Consider the following 17,646-nt stretch of genomic DNA (forward strand, 5'->3'; position numbering starts at 1 on the left):
AATCTTGGAGCCACCAAAAACCTAGGAGGCAGCAACAAAAGGCAGTGCTCCATTTACAAAATTGACTTTTTCATTAAAGCACAGACTGAAGCCAACTTTTATTCTTTTTAGTCTTTTATTGTTTAAGTGTCTTTTCCTTTTGTTTTTTTGTGATTTGATTTATCTGTAGTGCTTATAAACTGGCTTCACACTGTTCCACTGGTCAACAGTTGGAGGCGGTAAAAGCACAAAGTGTAGCAATCCACAAAGGCTGTGAAGAAGATGGCATACTAGTCAGTGTGGAAGTAAATAATGCACGTTTTAAAATATAGCAATGAACAAACACAAACAAGCTTAACTTTTTTTTGTTTACAGGAAAACTCCACAGGCCACCTTGACTGTGGACCTCCAACCACATGATATTAAGTGATCTAATACCGACGGACTGATCAGAACCTCTGTCTCGGGTCAACGATGTTCTTCGGCGTTCGAAGTGAATGGCCTACTTGGCGTTTCTCCGGCTGTCCACGGACTCGTGGTCCATCACCTGCAGTCAACAGTCGTGACTTGTTTTGGCCTTGTGGTCACCGACAGCTGATGTCATCTGCAGCCAGTATTTGTTCAGTTCAGTGGATCTTTGAAAATGTGCTTCCACTTCTGAATTGTTAAGATCTGAACTTGTAATGTCCTCAGGCATTTACTAAATGTTAGGATGAGCAACATTAGCTTTGTTGTATGCTAATCTCTCACAGAAGCTTTTAATATGAGCTTTTGTTTTCCTGCTAGAACACCAGTAGCCTGCAGGGTTGTGTGATGCAGTCTGTCTCTTTGTGGCTGTGCTCTCTTTATTTTTTTGGATCCAACCTTTGGATATTACAATACCTATTTCCACTCCTGCATTTCAGTCTTCAGCTGTTTTTGCAGTGTATAGCTGGCTAATGTCTCGTAAAATATTTGTAGATACTTATATGCTAAAGCTCAGCCCCAGCAGCTAGGAGCTTGGCACGTAAGAATTGATTTAGCACAGCTTCTCTGTTGTTGTTAGCATTGCTGGATCAGGCATGTGTGAGCTAACCAATCAGAGCAGACTTGGCGGGGCTTGCTCACAGGATGTTCTTGTTATTGTTTCCTGTATAGATTTTGAAAATGCTAACATGTAGATAGCAGAGGCTAATCCAAGAGTCTGCACCCACTGAGTCACTCTACTTCAGCTTGAACACTCAACTTTTTTTAACCAGCCACACATTTACTTTTGAAATCCATCACATTGCATTGGGGACAGTTGACATGCATGAGCTTCACACAACAATGCCATGTAGCGGCGGATGCTACGTGCACACCAGTTAGGGTTAAACAGCCATAAACTGGATATTTGAGCGAGACAGAAACAGCATTAACTGTAAAATATGTAGAACAAATATTGAATCATTGTCATTACACTTAATTTGGAGAAACTCACCTAACGCTGAATTATTCCAACAGGAGAACCATCGTGTCCCAGACTTAAGTCTGTTTACCAGCTCAGTTTGTTCTGCGTCAGTCTCGGCTGAACTCTGTGTGGCCCACAACAAAAACTTCAAAGTTCTCATTTGGAAAAAGTGGAAAAATCCAACACAATGAACAGCTCTCAACTGTGACAGTCAATGCAATCCTCAGCACCACACAGGTCAGCAAGCTACTTTTCTCTCAAGTCTAAACTGTCAGTCTTGCATCAAAAGAGATCCCAGAGGTACAGCAGTATTCTGTATTTGATAACTTTGATGCCTGTGACGAAACGGTTTGCAACAGTTAAGCCATAGAATCAGGGACTCCAGATGATGATATCAAAGCAAGAAACGGTAAGGATCTAACAGTTACTGCTGACATCTCGAGTAGCCAATGGCAACACAATTAACACCTGTCTGGTTACAAATTCAGGATTTTAGTTTCCATTATATATGCTATTGTTGGATCATTGCTCTTCTGTTTTACAATCTCCCTATATCTGTACTTTTTTACATGGAGTAATGTTTGGCTAATTATCTTGTGTGGCCCGTCTTCTTTCAGGTCAGCACAGTGGAGAGCAGGTTCTGTGGCTTGGGCACCACTTGGCGATGCCTTGGCCCGCTCAGTCGTCCTCCTGGATCCTCACTCTTAACATACATTTTATATAATCTATCGATTTGATTTGTGCCTTATGCTGGTGATGTAAAGAGTGTCCTGGTCTGTGGAGTGTCTTGAGAGTGTCCAGGCACTCTCTCCTTGTAATTTAAAGAGTTTATTGACCATGTCAGTATTGAGGTGTTGATATTGTAAAAGCCTGCATCATTGTGTATTTTAGAATATATTTGTGGCTTTAAAACCCATGTTTAAACTACACATATTACACATATTTATCATATTTAAACCCAATGAATTGAACCAATAGTTGGTTTAATGAAGACTTGGTTGAAGGCAAATCAATGTGTTAATTTGAGTGGAAAAATGTATAATGTGTTTAATCTTAGATCGTCGTTCTGCTAAGACTAGCCTCTAGACACATTTAACTAATTTCATCCAATTTACTGTGGTTTACTTCAAGTATACTTCAAGTAAAAAAATCATATATTCATCTGCGTGTGCTGCATCCATTTTTATTTACCTTCCGGCAAACTGGTGAAAAAATACACCTTGTAGATAAATGCAAGCAATACTGGACAGACCCTACGCATGAAAAGTGATTTAAGGTGTACACCTTAAATCAGCATAGTCTGACTTTAGACTGTCCATATATATGCTCAGTGCACAACTTCTGCCTCATGTGTTGCGTTGTGCAGATAAGCATCACTTTCTGTTGCATGAGTGCAGCCAAAATAAGAGGACAATTTAGTAGACATTAAACATATTAAATAAATACAGTATAGACAACAGCACCCTTCTTATTCTGTTAAACATAAACAGTATAATGTCTTAAGATTTCTGGAGACTGAATTTGTTTCACAGAAGAATTCAAGTGTCAACATCTGTGATTCTGAATAAATTCACACTCCAGAAATCAACTTTGTGCGTCATTAATAATGTTACTTTGACACAACGAAACTGGAACAGTTGGAACACAGCTGCAGAGGCACAGCAGGAAGGCGAGTGTGTGGGCGCAATTTTGATTTTATAATTCAATCATTAGTTTTGCAAGACTAAACTGAAGTATTTTGTTTTAACTTCATATGAATGCTCTCACACACCTCTCTGCTTCTTTTTCATTTTCACTTTCACTCACAGTGAATTTAATCAACTTAACTACCTGTTGTGTTTTACATTGGACTCCTTTTTTTCTTATTCGATCAAAAATATAGTTTGAATCACGGCTGGACACTGAACGGACTGGAGACGCAGAGAACTGGAGCTGAATTGGGAGACTGTAGCTCACGAGGTAGAGCGGGTTGTCTAGTAATCAGAAGGTTGCTGGTTCAAATCCCTGGCTCCTCCAGCTGCATGTCGATTTTGGGGTTACTGAACCCCAAATTGTTCCTGATGCTTCAGTTGGCGCCTTGACAAGTGTTGTAAAGCGCTCTGAGCAGTCAGTAGACTGGAAATGCAAGTCTCTAACAAGGTAACACACACCAAACCAGGAGAAACAGAGTAGGAGTACTGGTTGGTTCCTGGGGCTTAAGGCAAAGTTTAATGGAGCTGTGTCGTGTAGACTGCCATGTGCTGTGTTCCTGGATGACACCTAAAGGCAGCAGGATACACAATGAACAGATAGTAGGAGGGATGGTGGATCAAAAGAGGCCCACACTTCATTCTTGCCCCGGGGCCCCCTAGTGGGTAAATCTGGTCCTCATTAAAACTTTTCATTCACTTGCACAGCAGTGGATCATTGCTTGCACTTTTTCTCTAATACAAACACAATAACAAGGCCTCAGTATGTGCACAGCTCTCATTAAGGTTCTCTCTCCGTTATGATCATTATTTTTTGTGGAAGATCATTAAACTGTTTTGCCATTTAAAGCAGTATACAGTCTCTATTGATGTCCATTAGTGTAAAAGGAAAGTAAATGGCAATTGTTACATCCTGACCTTTATCCTACTTATGGACCAATGTACCCTTTCAATAACACAAAGAGAACAGTGGGCAGTAATTATCGGCTTATCGGACGTAGTATACACAAGTCATTTAGCTTCTCTGTTTTGCTGCTTGCCTACCTAATGATTAAAGTTTGATGAGTCACATCAACGTGATTACCGTCTTAAACTCATCAATTTAGGAACATCGTTGAATGGATTATGGTTGAGTGCATTAATATTCAGAGGCCCAATTAATTAGAATTGCGTGGCTCTCATTGATTGCAAACAAAAGCACACGTCATGATAGTTGCAAAGACGCATCTGTTGCATTTAAAGCCATAAGGTGTGATGGCCACTTTCTTGATAGGCTGTGGAAGCACAGGGGAACATAACAGAGGTGCAGCGGTGTGTGCAGGTATATTCTGGATGTCACAGGTGAAAACATGCTTAAAAGAAGAGCATGTTGGTTACCGTACTCAAAGTCAATGGAATTAAAAGACTCAAAGTCAATCAGCCAGCCAAAAGCTTGTCATTCGCCTTTGTCCAAAGTGGATTGGTTTAATTAAATAATTCAAACCACGTTCAATATTACACTACAAGTGCTTAGACGGTTTTGTCTGTTTGTTTTAGAGCAGAAATACACAATACATCTTATAGCCATTCCCTGTGATATTACTGTCGCAAAGACCGTGTTAGCAACATGGCTACCGCTAACCGCCCAAAGCTTGAAACAACCTTGAGAATCCCAATTTGACCTTGAAACCCTGATGTCAGAGCTATGAAGAGGCAGAGTGAAATACCTGGTTGTTAGTAGGTGGTATGGTGGTAAAGGGGAACACATATCAATGGTGGATCAGACTCTCAGTCCAGTGAATGTCTGTCCGGTCATTCTTGTTTTACCTCTGTTTCTATCACCCTCCCTCTTCACCTTCTTTGCCACCTCCATCAGCGGGGCTTTTTTCTTCTGTAGTGTGAAGTGACGATGGAAAAGAATACCCCTTCCTGTTACGGCAGACGCACTTTCTTTGCACCAATTCAACCTTTGTTTTTCTAATTCGACCTTTGGTTTTTGGGGAAAGATCCAGCCTGATTGCAGGCACAATAGCAAAGTGAAAGCGAGGCCTATAGGGAACAAATCTATACATGGATGTTGTCATTTTTCTAAGATGTGGCAAAAAAGTCAGACAACAGTAAATGATAGCATGGGTTGTTGACATGTGGAAGTTTTCTCCCTTTCAGAGAGGATGGGCAGTGACTCTGCTGTCCTGACTTCAGTGAGGAGTTCATTCTACCACTGTGAAGCTGAAAAAGAGAAAAGCCTTGACAGTGATGAGTGACCTCAGGGTCCTCAGAGACATGGACTGACTAAACCCCCAGAGGCAGAGTGCATAGTTCAGGTCGGGGTGTGACGTTTGACCATGGCTTAGAGGTAGGAAGTTCCCCCTCACTCTCCTGAAGGCCATCAACAGAAGCTTGAACTGAATGGAATCAGTGACAGAGAGCTACTGTAGTGAACACAGAAGAGAAGTTACATCTGAAAACTCGGTAAGACTGAATGCAGGCGGACAGCAGCAGTCTAGAAACTCTCGGAGTTTAACCGTAAAGCACAGGTTTAACAATGTTATTGTTGTTTTGCTGGTATTGGGACTGGTGCACTTTAGAAAATAGAAAGGCATCATGAGGAAGGAGGATTATCTGCAAACACAAAAGCAACATCTCAAGACATAGATAGGAATTCGAAGCTTTGTCATTTAATTTAATCTTCAGGCCGGACCAAAGCATACTGCCAAGTGACAAATGACTTAGAGACAACAAAGTAAAAGTACTGGAGTGGCCATCACAAAGCTCTCAGCTGAATCCAACACAGGATTTGTGAATTGCACTGAAAAGGCAAGTGTAAGTAAGGAGTCGGACAAACCTGACTGAGTTACGCCAGTTTTGTCAGGAGGAATTCACAATCCCCTTCTTTCTGGTCACAATCATGTCACCAAAAAAGGAGCGGATTGGTCTGTCTGAACGACGAGTTCAGAGCTCCGTCTCTAAAGTCTAAAGATGTGACAAATATTCTGCAATTTACAAAACAATCCAGTCCGTGAACGGAAACACTACAAATCCCCTGTCTTCCAATTCCAAAGAAACTGAGAAAAAAAATCCTGGATCTGTCCCTTTATCTGGACCTGCACGAAAAGTGAATGGGTTCTATTCTGGCCCAAGACCCGTCTGGCATCCAACAAACAAACGAATACAGGGAAACTCTACTCTTCATTATTTTTGTGCTGTGTTCATATTTGCTGGATGAACTTGCTTTTATGACAACAATTAATAGTTAATTACACATTCAACCTGTTAATTGTGTTTCTCTTCACATATATAGAAAAACAATTTTTTCTTGTTTGTCAATTATCCTCATAAGTTTGACACGGAGGAGAAGAAACAGTGACATTTGCTTCTGTTAACATACATCTAACAGGATATACAGATATAAAGTGGAGATGGCATGCTACTTAATTAAAGCAATTAAAAGAAATAAAGTCTGTGTTGCTGATCATAAATGAGCTTAATCTGTGTTTTCAGCATGCCGTACAAAAAAATACACATTTGCAAACAACTTCCGAAACTCTACAAGAAGGCATTTGAAACTGAGCAAAGACAGGCATCTACACCAGCTGCAGTACATTCTAGGCTCTTGTGCTGGTTTGAGAATAATTTCGAGAAACATATGAGCTTGCAGCAAAAATGATGGCCTTCAAGTCCAGGGCCAGTGAGCTGGAAGCAGTAATGGTCTGACCTTGCCTCGAGGAACCCAGTGAAAGACGAGACTTTGTCAGTAGAAGAGATCCTCATCCGAAGAGACAAGGAAATGATTCAAACCCTCTGCTTCATTTAATGCAGGGGTGACCACCGACACGCTCCCCCAGTTTGACCCTCCTCCGTTTGCCACTCAAGAGGAGCGAGTCACCGTCACTGACAACATCCATCTCCAGCAAATTAACTGATTTGCTGATTTTTGAGCTTTAATTAAAGCTCTGTTCCCTATCGACAGCAGTTGTGCGTGTCAATAATTGGTTAATGCAGACAAATCGTGAATGCCCTTTGCACATGAACAATACAGTATTATTGACAGAATGAATGATGAAATTGACACTGACAGGGAAATTAGAAAATTAATGTTTTGCCCAAGATTTTCAATCCTGGCTCTCCTGGAGCCATTAGTCAAGGGGGGTTTCCATTGACATGTAGATTGACATTGACTGCAGGAAGTGTTCACTCAACGGCGACAGTAATAAATGTGAGCTCGCTGAAGCACAATGTTATTCAGCTCCACTGCCCAGTTGTTTTATAAAAGGCATCTGTTTTTATTTATGCTCAGACATTATAGAGATTTAAAACGGGATGAAGAGGGTGCTTAAAAATCCAAACCGTCATCTCCATAATCTCCAGCTCAGTAGGCTCTGCTGGAGTGAGAGAATGGAAATTACAGCCTGTCAGGCATCAATGACAGAGAGAAATGGGAAAATGGTGGACTTTTAACAGCCTTTCCTTTTACATACCCACAAAAAACATTCTTGCTGGTCAATTTAACACTGTGTCAGGCAAGGTCACTCCCCTTTAAGTTAAGTTTCCTGGGAAATTGAACCTACATTTTCCTAACTGAAGATGAAGCAATGCCATAATTTAGGTGAAAGCTTAATTGAGCTGAAGTCCCATAATATAAGCACAGTAAAGGCAGGTGTGCATGCCCCAGAGCTATAAGGAGAATGCTATTCAAGTTTGTAAGCATGGTTTGAGAATGTAATTCAGGCAGCTTCTGAAAAAGTTATTATTGCTGTTAAATAGTTATAGCTACAGAAGTGAGGAAACTGTTGTACACCGTCCAACCTGCTGCTTCCACAGGCTTAATAAAAAATGCAAATTACAGGCACTACAGACGCAAAGAGTTATTGTAATTTTCTGAAAGATTATTGCTTTTTAGCAACCAATATTAGTGTAATATTAATAATATGTGTACTGCACAATGAGGACGCTTGCACACAGCATGCAGATTCAACAGACTTCATTTAGCCCTACAGGCATGTAATTACTTTTCAAAATAAGCAAATAAAAGGGACGATCGTGATTTAATTTACTCCACCTGAGTTCAACCTAGCAAGAGGAACATATGAGTAGAAAAAAGAAGAAACACATCAGTGCACGCCTAACAAACTGAGACCAACGATAGCATTGACAGCACAGTCAAACAACATGAGAATATATAAATGACCTTCTCAGGAAGTGTAATAATTTCTTTAATAATCAGGGTGAGCTGTGACAGTGTGCTTGTCTTAATCCTGTCCAACCTTTCCAGACGTATAGACCTGATACAACTGAAAACTTCTGCAGAGTCGTGGGCTCTAGTTTATAGTTATTCCCCATGTGTATATATCAACGAAAAATAAGGTCACATTCTCTAATAATGCACAGGTCGAAACTTCTTATTAGTCAAACCAACTCAACTAATTCTCATATTTAAAAAGCAGCATTATACTCATAAATAAATCAGTGTTATGCAGTAATAATGACCATAGCAACTGCTGGTAAGTCACATCTTGCAGGTAAAGCTCTCAGTCTCCCTGTTGAGCTAACGTTAAGCTAGTTTCATGGTCTGACACGACAAGCTGCTGCTGAGCTCTAAGTGCTCCGGAGATCCCGACTCAGGTGATGAGCTTCAATTATTGATATTATATGCTTGGAAGTACAGCCTATTTTGATGGATTTTGACTTTTGTTTACTATCCGCTAGCATTAGCTGTCGGACGTTACCTGACTGCTATGAAGCTAGACCATGTGTTGCTGGAAAATGTGTGCAGTTAGCTAACGCTGGATTATTTATGGACCAACAAACTCACCATTCTCTTGGTCTCACAGAAAAATCCACCAGTTTGTGCTACACATTCATCTACGTAATTTTGTAGTTTGGTTAACCCAACACAAATCAAAAATGTATCGTTGACTGCTTAAAACTGATTAAAAAAAAAAAAACGAATGATGGTACGCCTGCTGTCAGCATTGATACCCTTATTTTCATGGGTACAATCGGACATAGAAGGCTTACAGTGACACGACCAGTAGGAAATCAGTAAAATGACCAATATGCTTCACCCTTGTTAACCTGCCAACCCTGTCCAGCAACCTGAGATCACTAATACAGTAGGCGGACAGGACCCAGACATTATCCTATCCAGACCTATAAGTGATAAAATACTGACAATTATCACATTTTGACAGAACGTTTCTATCTTAATCAGCGCAGCTTTTCCAGGCTTTACAGCATCAGCTGTCCAGAAAACCCACAGACCAATTGCATGCATTCTAAATCACTCGAGTGACGCTACTCAGCCAATCAAATCTGTGTATTGATGTAAGCATTGTGTTTTGAGTCAGACAGACACATGCAGACGAGAGCAATACGAGCAACAACAGTTGCCAAGTTCCCATGAAACGGCTGATGGAGCGCTATTTGCTGCAGCATAGTTACGTGTTTGCTGTAAAAACAGGCAGCAGCCAATAGCAAGGAATGTAGGTCACGCTCCGCCAAAACCCCTAAGTCCCCAACGTTGCCTCTCCTTGGAATTGCAGCTTCCAGTGAACATGGCCAAGCCTCCGAGAAGGTGGCGGCCATTTTGATGACAGGAAATACAGTACTGAGGTTGTTTTCTTGCAAGGTTTGGCTCCTGGCACTGCGGGTTTGGTTCAGTGAACAGGACCATGACCAGCTTATGTTAGCTATATTTAGCAGTATTTAGTTCTTAAGCAAAAACACTACCAGTGTCTGTCAACCAGGAGACTCCATAAATCACCTTGGTAGCGTAACAGGCCTCCATCGTAGCTCTCAGTGGCTGCGTAAGGCCCCTGTCCAGAGGTGGTTATTGGTATGTTTGTTAGCAGGTACTTTAGCAACAAGTTTACTTTAATGTCCATTCTTCCCACAGGCAGGTCAAAATCAACATGTCATACCCACTCCGCAGGAAATCAGGATTTATTCACAAATATTAAAGAATAGGAATACGTCCTGGATATAACAGGCTGTTTGGTCAAATAATCAAATAATGAATAGTTTTAGGGAAGATACAGCACTGGGTTTGGCACAGGGATCGTAGGCTGGGGAACTTAAACAATCCACACTAGAAAAAATAATGCAAACGCCACTAATTGCTTCAGAAGCTCTACATATGTTCAATTTTATCCAACAAAATGTGGTATTCAGCTGACCTTGGCTTTAAATATATGAAAGCTGACTGAAGCAAATGTTCATGCTCTTGGGTGTTTAGTTTGACCAACCCATAGACAGTATTTTAAAAAAGGACCTTACTCTAGTGGTTTTGTTCATTACCTGATGATGTCAAGCTCCACTAATGCCCAAGTTACACATATAACTTACAAATATGTATTTAAATTGAAATGGCAAAGGCAGCGCGTGTCCCCTTTCCCCCACTTACTCAAACTGTCAAAGCATTAAATTGAAAGTCAGGATGTCAAAATGCTCATAAAAATAACCACTTAGTCTCACCCACTGTGGGGAACTTAATGCATGGTTACAGGCTATTTCAAGGCTATTTTTATGCAATTGCTGTGACTGAGACATCTGCTAGTGTCACCTGAAGTTATCACATCTTCCAGGCTTTTTACAAAAGCTTCCTACAGATGTTGACATATGTGTAATTTCACTGGCGGATAATGCGTTAATGTCGCAATTGGCATGTTGCCTGGAAGTGCTCAGATCCTAATGGACAGCCACTTTACAGGGGTGTAATGTCCATTTTACAGTCATCTCGTGGTTCAGACACTTTTACCACCCACACACTGGGGCCGGTTGGTTTAGTTACGTAAGAGTTTAGTGAACAATTTATGCCTTAAAGTTGAGGAGATCATATATCATCAGTTTTTTATTGGTAGGACATATTTGAGATTTAAATGGCACTGAGAGAAGGTGTCAACTTTGAGATAAGTGAAGTTGATGTTATTATCTGTGCGTATTTTATTGCTGACCTTTAGAGCTTTTCCTGTATTGATTTTGCAATTAGCAAAGATAAGACGAGACAAGCAGTGGTTAACTGACCTCAGCTTTGTGTTTTACAACAGAAATATCCAAAAACACCCCATGTAACTTATTTTTACACCAAACATTTATAAATGTGTTTACAAATTGATGTTATTTTGGTTTTCATTACCCTTTAAATAAAACATTTTATTGTTTAAAGCTCCTTTTTGTAAGATGGTTGATTTTTGAGACTCATTGCCCACTGATCAAATACTGATCCTTTTAGATGGCAGCCAGCCTGACCTACAATCCCAAAGCATCATTATTTGACGAGTTGTGAATGAGACTCAAAAAGCAACTATCTTATAAAAAGGAGCTTTAATGTAACATCAGCTCATCAACTGATACAGTATATCCAACACATACCTTAACAACTAAGTAGGTCAGAGAATCCCAAGATGTTTGTCGTACAGTTGTAGTTTGGTTGGGTTAAGCAAGAAAACTACTTGGTTAGGTTTAAGAAACATTGTGGTTTGGGTTAAAATAACAATGTTACTCATGTTCCGATTGTACGTTCATTACTTAAGTGCATTCACAGGTTTATTAACTAACCGTTGACTTTTGAATGACAGTCCTGTGTGTATTCGACCTACCTATCCACCCCATCCTCCTCTGTATGCATACTTTATTGCTGTTTATACTACTTGCCTGACTTTCTCCTATGCTGCTGTAATAATAGCTACAGCTACTGGAGCTCACAGCCTAACAACAAACATAAATATGGGTCATAATAAGATGCTTTCACAGTTGATTTATATGGTCATTTTTCTGAAGAGGACATTATACTTGACATAAAATAAACATCATACAAATAAATATAACAATAGATTAAAAAAATGTTTAAAAAAAAAATATTTTTTAGGTCTACCTCTATGGTATATGACACTGAAAATAGGTCAAGTAAAACTTGTTAATGACAATACCTCTTAGAGTTGAAAATGTCTGACTTTGGCACCCCTAGTGGTAGTATCATAAAATACACTTTGGCAGACAGCAGCTCATGCCACTGATAAAGCAACCCATCAACTGCACCAATTCTCACAACAAAGTGCTTGCCATCATGATAATTTGTGCTTTTATCACAAAATGTCCACATGGAGTGGCTCTTATTAAATTATGTTCAAAGTAGAATCACTAAGGGCTCTTCACAGCAGATTTTTCAGCTATCCTGGCTGACTGAGACTTCTGTTTGTGCTGAGCTGAGTTGGATAAGCAGGAGGTCAGGAAACTCAAATTACCATTACAAAAGACAAATGTGTCCCGCCTCAAACGGTGCAACAGGGGAGTAAACTGATGAAGAACAGACTGTGCAGACACCCACACAGTCCTGAGAAAAGGTCTAATCAGGCAACATATGTGAAATCACCTGTTGGGTGTATACTGTATAGCCGACACCACACCTTCACCTTTACCTGTTACTGCAGGTACAGTATGGTAGCAAACAAATGCCTGCATCCAACAGATTCAGAGCAACATGAACAATTTTTTTAAGTCAGGTTTCTGGTCGGCTGATGAATGTAAGTTCAATATTTATTTTAGCTCTGTTTTGGTCTTCTCAACTCCTGACAAAACCCATTAGCTTTTTAGCTTGCTAGTTGCTACACACTGTCTGTCTGCAGTTTAGTGCTTGGCAGGTTGTGTACCGTTTATGTATTAAACCATTATATCTGCTGAATCAACTGACCTGCTGCTGCTGGACATGAGAACATTAACACCATCAACAGAATAAAGTAGAAACTAAAACATCTAGCTAAAAGATGCTAACAGGTTCTGAGGGAAACTGCAAAAAAAATTACGTTTGATTCTCTGTGGGTTTGTCGGTGTGAGTGACCACTCTCACGTTACACAAAGTCCCTTGATGATATGTTAATATTATAATATACATCAAGCCCAAAACCTGTGGACTAATCGTGCTGGTTAGTTGCATCTTGTTACACCACACCTGTCAGGTGGATGGGTTCACTTGGCAAAGAAGAAGTGTAGATTTTCACAAATTAATGCTCAAGTGTTGGGTTTTCCTAAATGTGTGTTCAAAGGGAGGCATATATCAATCACTTGGGGCAGCAAATATACCTTGAGCATCTACTCTGTCAGAAAAGCAACAGAAGAACTTTTATGTGGATAGACCAGAATCAAAAAGTGGCCATTTTCTTCTGACACACTTCCTTCACACTCAGGGTGTGAAGCTCATACTAAACGTTGTACTGCTGTGTTCCAGGTTTCACGTCATATAAATTCAAGTAATCTGACAAATGGTTATCATTTCAACATTTCCCAGTTGACCAGCAAATAAAAAGATTATTGTTAATGAAAATCTGGAGGGACATCAGGTCATAATTCAAGGTAAAACATCATATTTGGTAACCCATTAGCTAGCCTTACTACATATAACCTCCTAGCTAACATTAGCATTTGGTTACATCCAGTGTGTTTTACTTCCAGGCTTGAATAAATGTGCCCAAGATACACATTGATATTTTGGAGTTGAATTACACTTAAAAAAATATCGAATCAAACGGTAATGTTAGCTAGGAAGTGGTTGGATGCTAACGTTAGTTGTCTTATTGAAGCTAATGGGCTATCAAGTATGTTGTAGTATGTTTACCTTGAAATATGGCCCATTGTTACTCTGGATTTTCCCTTTCCATTGGCTTTTCAGTTGCTGATCAATCAAGAAGCACTGAAATGATGATGATTTGTCAGAATCCTTACTTATATACAACTTGAAACCTGGAACACAGCAGTGTGACATTTGCGCCAGCCTGAGTGTGGTGTTAGAGGAAAATGGCCCCCGTGTGAATATGGTCCATTTACAGCACACTCAAACATAGTTTTCTCTTATTAACATGCTAGCCAGCTAGCCCCGAGCAACTTTGTACCTCAAGAAGTGAGAGTCCGATAGTAACAGTATCACAGCTAACTAGCTAACAGCAGCTACAGTTAGCAGCAGTTAGCGGTTACTCTGGTATTGTGCTGCCCCCTTTTTGTTTGGGGTATGAATTCAACATGTGGCCAATTCTTACATATTGCACCTTTGAATATAATTGATTTGTGCACCCTTAAAGCTTAAGTTCACCCAAACATAACATTGCAGCATTGCAGCATTCACCTAAACAACTGAAGTAAATGGGGGCAAAGAATACGTAAAAAAACTGAAAACAAAAACATACAGCTTGTCCGGCATAATCCAAGTCTCTGAAAATCCAGAGATCACAAATTTATTTTAAAAAGACTTTATTTACATTCTTTTTTTAAGCCAAAATCTTCACTATAGCTGCTAAGCTAAAAGTGTTTGCATGCACCCTATCTAAAGTGAGCGAAACACTTGGACCACGCGTCACGGGTGTAATTAACATCTAATTCAAATCAATCTGGGATCTATTGAGCCATTGTATGTGTTTTTTTCAGGTTTTTTGTACGTTTCAAAATAAATCCCCAGCTACTTCTGTTTTGCTGCAAGGCTCCAGAAATGTTTCGTGGACTACAAAACTTCACCCTTCTTTCCATTGGTACGAGGTGACTTTTTATAACACTATTATACGAAGCAAAGCAATGCACCAGTGTTGTATTGTTATGCACTATAGCATTCGATACAAAGCAGAATTCTTGCTATCCCAATCTGTTGGCTTCACGAGAGCAACACTATTGTGCACTATTACAACTACACGAAAAATCTCTGTACAGGTTTAAAAAGATGATGTTTTACAATCCACTGAAGGTCTGATATAATTTAAATTCAACCACAGTATCTTGGAGACCTGGATTCGTGCTGGTGATGAATCTAATTACAGCTGGAGAATTATTAAAGAATAAGTTAAATAAGTCAGGATGATGAATTAGTTGCCACTGGAAACCTTCAGATTGTTATCCACATTTGTTCTTAATATAGGCCAGAGTGTTTCTTTCCAAGTTAATGACACCTTGTACAACTTGGCCTCGGCCAAACAACTTTACCTACATTGTTATGATGAGCTGTGGCTTTGTGCTCCGCAGTGCTAAATATAGCTCACGGCTGCTAAGATGGATTGAAGGCGACGTGATATCTGGGAGGGAAATTACTTGAGCTTAATGAAGTACATAACTCATTGCTCACATGCTGCCCACTATATAGCACACTCTCTCAATCTGCGAGGACAGTTTAGAGGGCACCACACACACTTGTAGAGGGTAATAGTTCATTTTCCTTGCTGGCTCTTCCACTGAGACCTCTTTCTAGCTTGACCCAGTTGTGAGGGAAAATTATGACTCAATCATTACTTTTAATGGTTGTTCAATCATTTTAAATGATAATGGGTTTTGTATTTCCTGTGTGTCAAATGTTAAGGACCTCCTGGTAGGACTAATGTAACTTCTCGTTTGTTAAAGCGTCCACATACTGTATACAGTTTTTAACATTTCCAGCAGCAGTACTCAGGACTCAGATCCTTTACATGAGCAAACTCCCTGCATTTAAAACCCTACATCAGTTGAAGTCCAAAATTGTTATCAGCTAAATGGTAAGTTATGTGATGTAAGTATCAAAAGCAATAGCAAAATTGCTTGCCCAAAGTGTTTCTCGGGCCACATTGTCCTGTCGCTATCTGTGCGAGTCATAGAAAGCTGTAACCGAGCCTGACCCGGACTCGATAGGCGTCCTGTTTTTTTACGTCTGAACCCAACTCAGTCTCAGAGTCAGTTAATGTAAACTGATTGATTGTTGCCTGGAAAGTAACAAAAAATCTGTGCTCAACTTTTGTCTCAAGTACTTACCAGGACACAAAGCCCCAGACAGACATCAGGTTAATTACTTACTGTATTATCAGTTATCACTTAATGTCACTTACAAAACTTACTAATTACACTATATTTATGTATTTTTACACTTTTCAGCACTCGATAGCATTGTGTCAATTGACGTGACCGACCCGACCCCAACCCGAACATCATTTCAGCATTTTCGTTGGATTCCGACAATTCTGGGTATAAATGCTCAAATTCTGATGCACCAATTTAAGCAGCAATTTGTTAAGGTGCGACGAGTCACAAATGTTAGGAACCACTGGTTTAATCTTGAATGATGCATTTTATTTTGTAGGAGTTTCATAGTATTTCATGTAAAACCTCAGCAAAGCAACTAGCATCTATGGAAGTAAAAAAGTAGAGGATTTCTCTCTATAATGTCCGGTGGAGGTAGAAAGTAGCATTGAATGTAGTTACTCAAGCAAAGTAAAAGTACCTCAAAATCGTACTTAAGTGCGCTACTTGAGTAAATGTACCTGGTTACTTTCCATCACTGTAAGTCAGTGCTTGCAGCCTCAGACATTGCCCCTGCTCCGATTTTTTGGCAAGTATTTTGAATCATTTTCCAACTGTCCCACGGCTCTAAATGCCCCAAAATCCTTTTGACAAAAGGCATTTGTAGCATCAAAGGCATCTCTGACAAAATAAACCCACAAAGAATGTTTTATCGGAGCACCAAAGAGGGTTAGTGTAGTTTTTCATAGGGTTAACCGTTTCCAAATGGTTGGGGTAGTAAATTGGAAGTGAAGGGCGTGCTCCTGGGCGAGAGAGGGGAGAGTGGATGAGAGAACGGCCCTAATGCGGCATCTCATTACAACCTCTGTCAGGATCCCTCTATTCTACCATCAGCTCCCCTTAACTTGGTAAGAGCCCAACTGTCGTTTCGAGTGAGTGTGCCGCCAAGGAGGCATTTACAAATAAATGAAAAATGTCACATTTGATTTCACTCCTCTCGGACTGCGGCGCCTCAGCTTTGTCACAAACTGTCTTTGTTGTTCTGGTCTCTCGCAGGTCCCGCTCCCGGTCGCCGTGGATAGGTTCTGGCAGGTTCAGGCCCTCTGCGTCTCTCCCAGGGTAAGCCCGCAGACAATGACCTTCCCTTAATGTTGTTGAAACACTGATTCCTCCTTTTTTTTTTCGCCCCTGCTCTGCTTCTCTCATCCTTGTCCTTGAATGGCATGTGAGCGAGCAGGAAGTTGGTGCTGGCTTTCGATGACAGGGAAATAAAGAGCTGGTAAAATGGCGTGGCGTGTCGTTTAGGGAGAGTCAGCATGGTATCGTCTTTAACCCTTGGCTTTGTGGTTCGCCTGGGATGCCCTCGCTATTGCTGCCGCCGCCACAAAGGCAGGGAATTAAAGACACACTGCACCTTTTTGATCTCGTATGTTTGCTGAGGTTATTTTATTCTGTAATTTTGGAGGAAATATCGCTCTGCTTTTTCACGTTTCGAGATTGAATTCTTTGGATATTTCTGCATTGCCTTTGCGACGCTGTATAATGGCTTTCTTTTTGGTTGTTATTGTTATACGTTTTTTTCTACGCCGGAGAATTTCTATTATTTGTCACCCGTGTTGTCAACAATACGGTTTACTGTCATTATCACTGTGAAAGCATGAATGTTATTTAAGCTTTAAGGTTTCATTTCGATCCACAAAAATGCGAAAAAGCTTCGCGGAATACGAAGAAAAATGCCACAATAACCCGTTAAAATATACGCAGTCGCCTTTTTGTACCAATAAATACATTGGACGAGTATGATGGGATATCAAATTTGTATACAATGCACAA

General features: G+C 40.2%; 1 protein-coding gene and 1 long non-coding RNA gene across 3 annotated transcripts in view; one reads left to right on the plus strand and one right to left on the minus strand.

The window, feature by feature from the left end:
• LOC311258371 overlaps positions 1–17,646 on the minus strand; it is a 28,289-nt gene that overhangs the window by 9,712 nt on the left and 931 nt on the right. The gene's annotated exons all lie outside the window — the stretch shown is intronic.
• Positions 16,520–17,646, plus strand: part of naaladl2 (N-acetylated alpha-linked acidic dipeptidase like 2) — a 445,610-nt gene continuing 444,483 nt past the window's right edge. The window contains exons 1-2 of one of the 2 annotated variants that reach the window (XM_084354597.1): positions 16,520–16,721; positions 16,870–16,932. In XM_084354597.1, the coding sequence (XP_084210723.1) occupies positions 16,657–16,721; positions 16,870–16,932 (128 nt within the window). In that variant the 5' untranslated portion in view covers positions 16,520–16,656. Of the gene's footprint in view, positions 16,722–16,869; positions 16,933–17,646 lie in introns of those variants that run through there. The other variant, XM_084354602.1, reaches the window with a different exon arrangement.

Source organism: Pagrus pagrus, assembly GCF_965226575.1.
Source record: "Pagrus pagrus genome assembly, chromosome: 6".
In the NCBI taxonomy this organism is placed as follows: Eukaryota; Metazoa; Chordata; class Actinopteri; order Spariformes; family Sparidae; genus Pagrus; species Pagrus pagrus.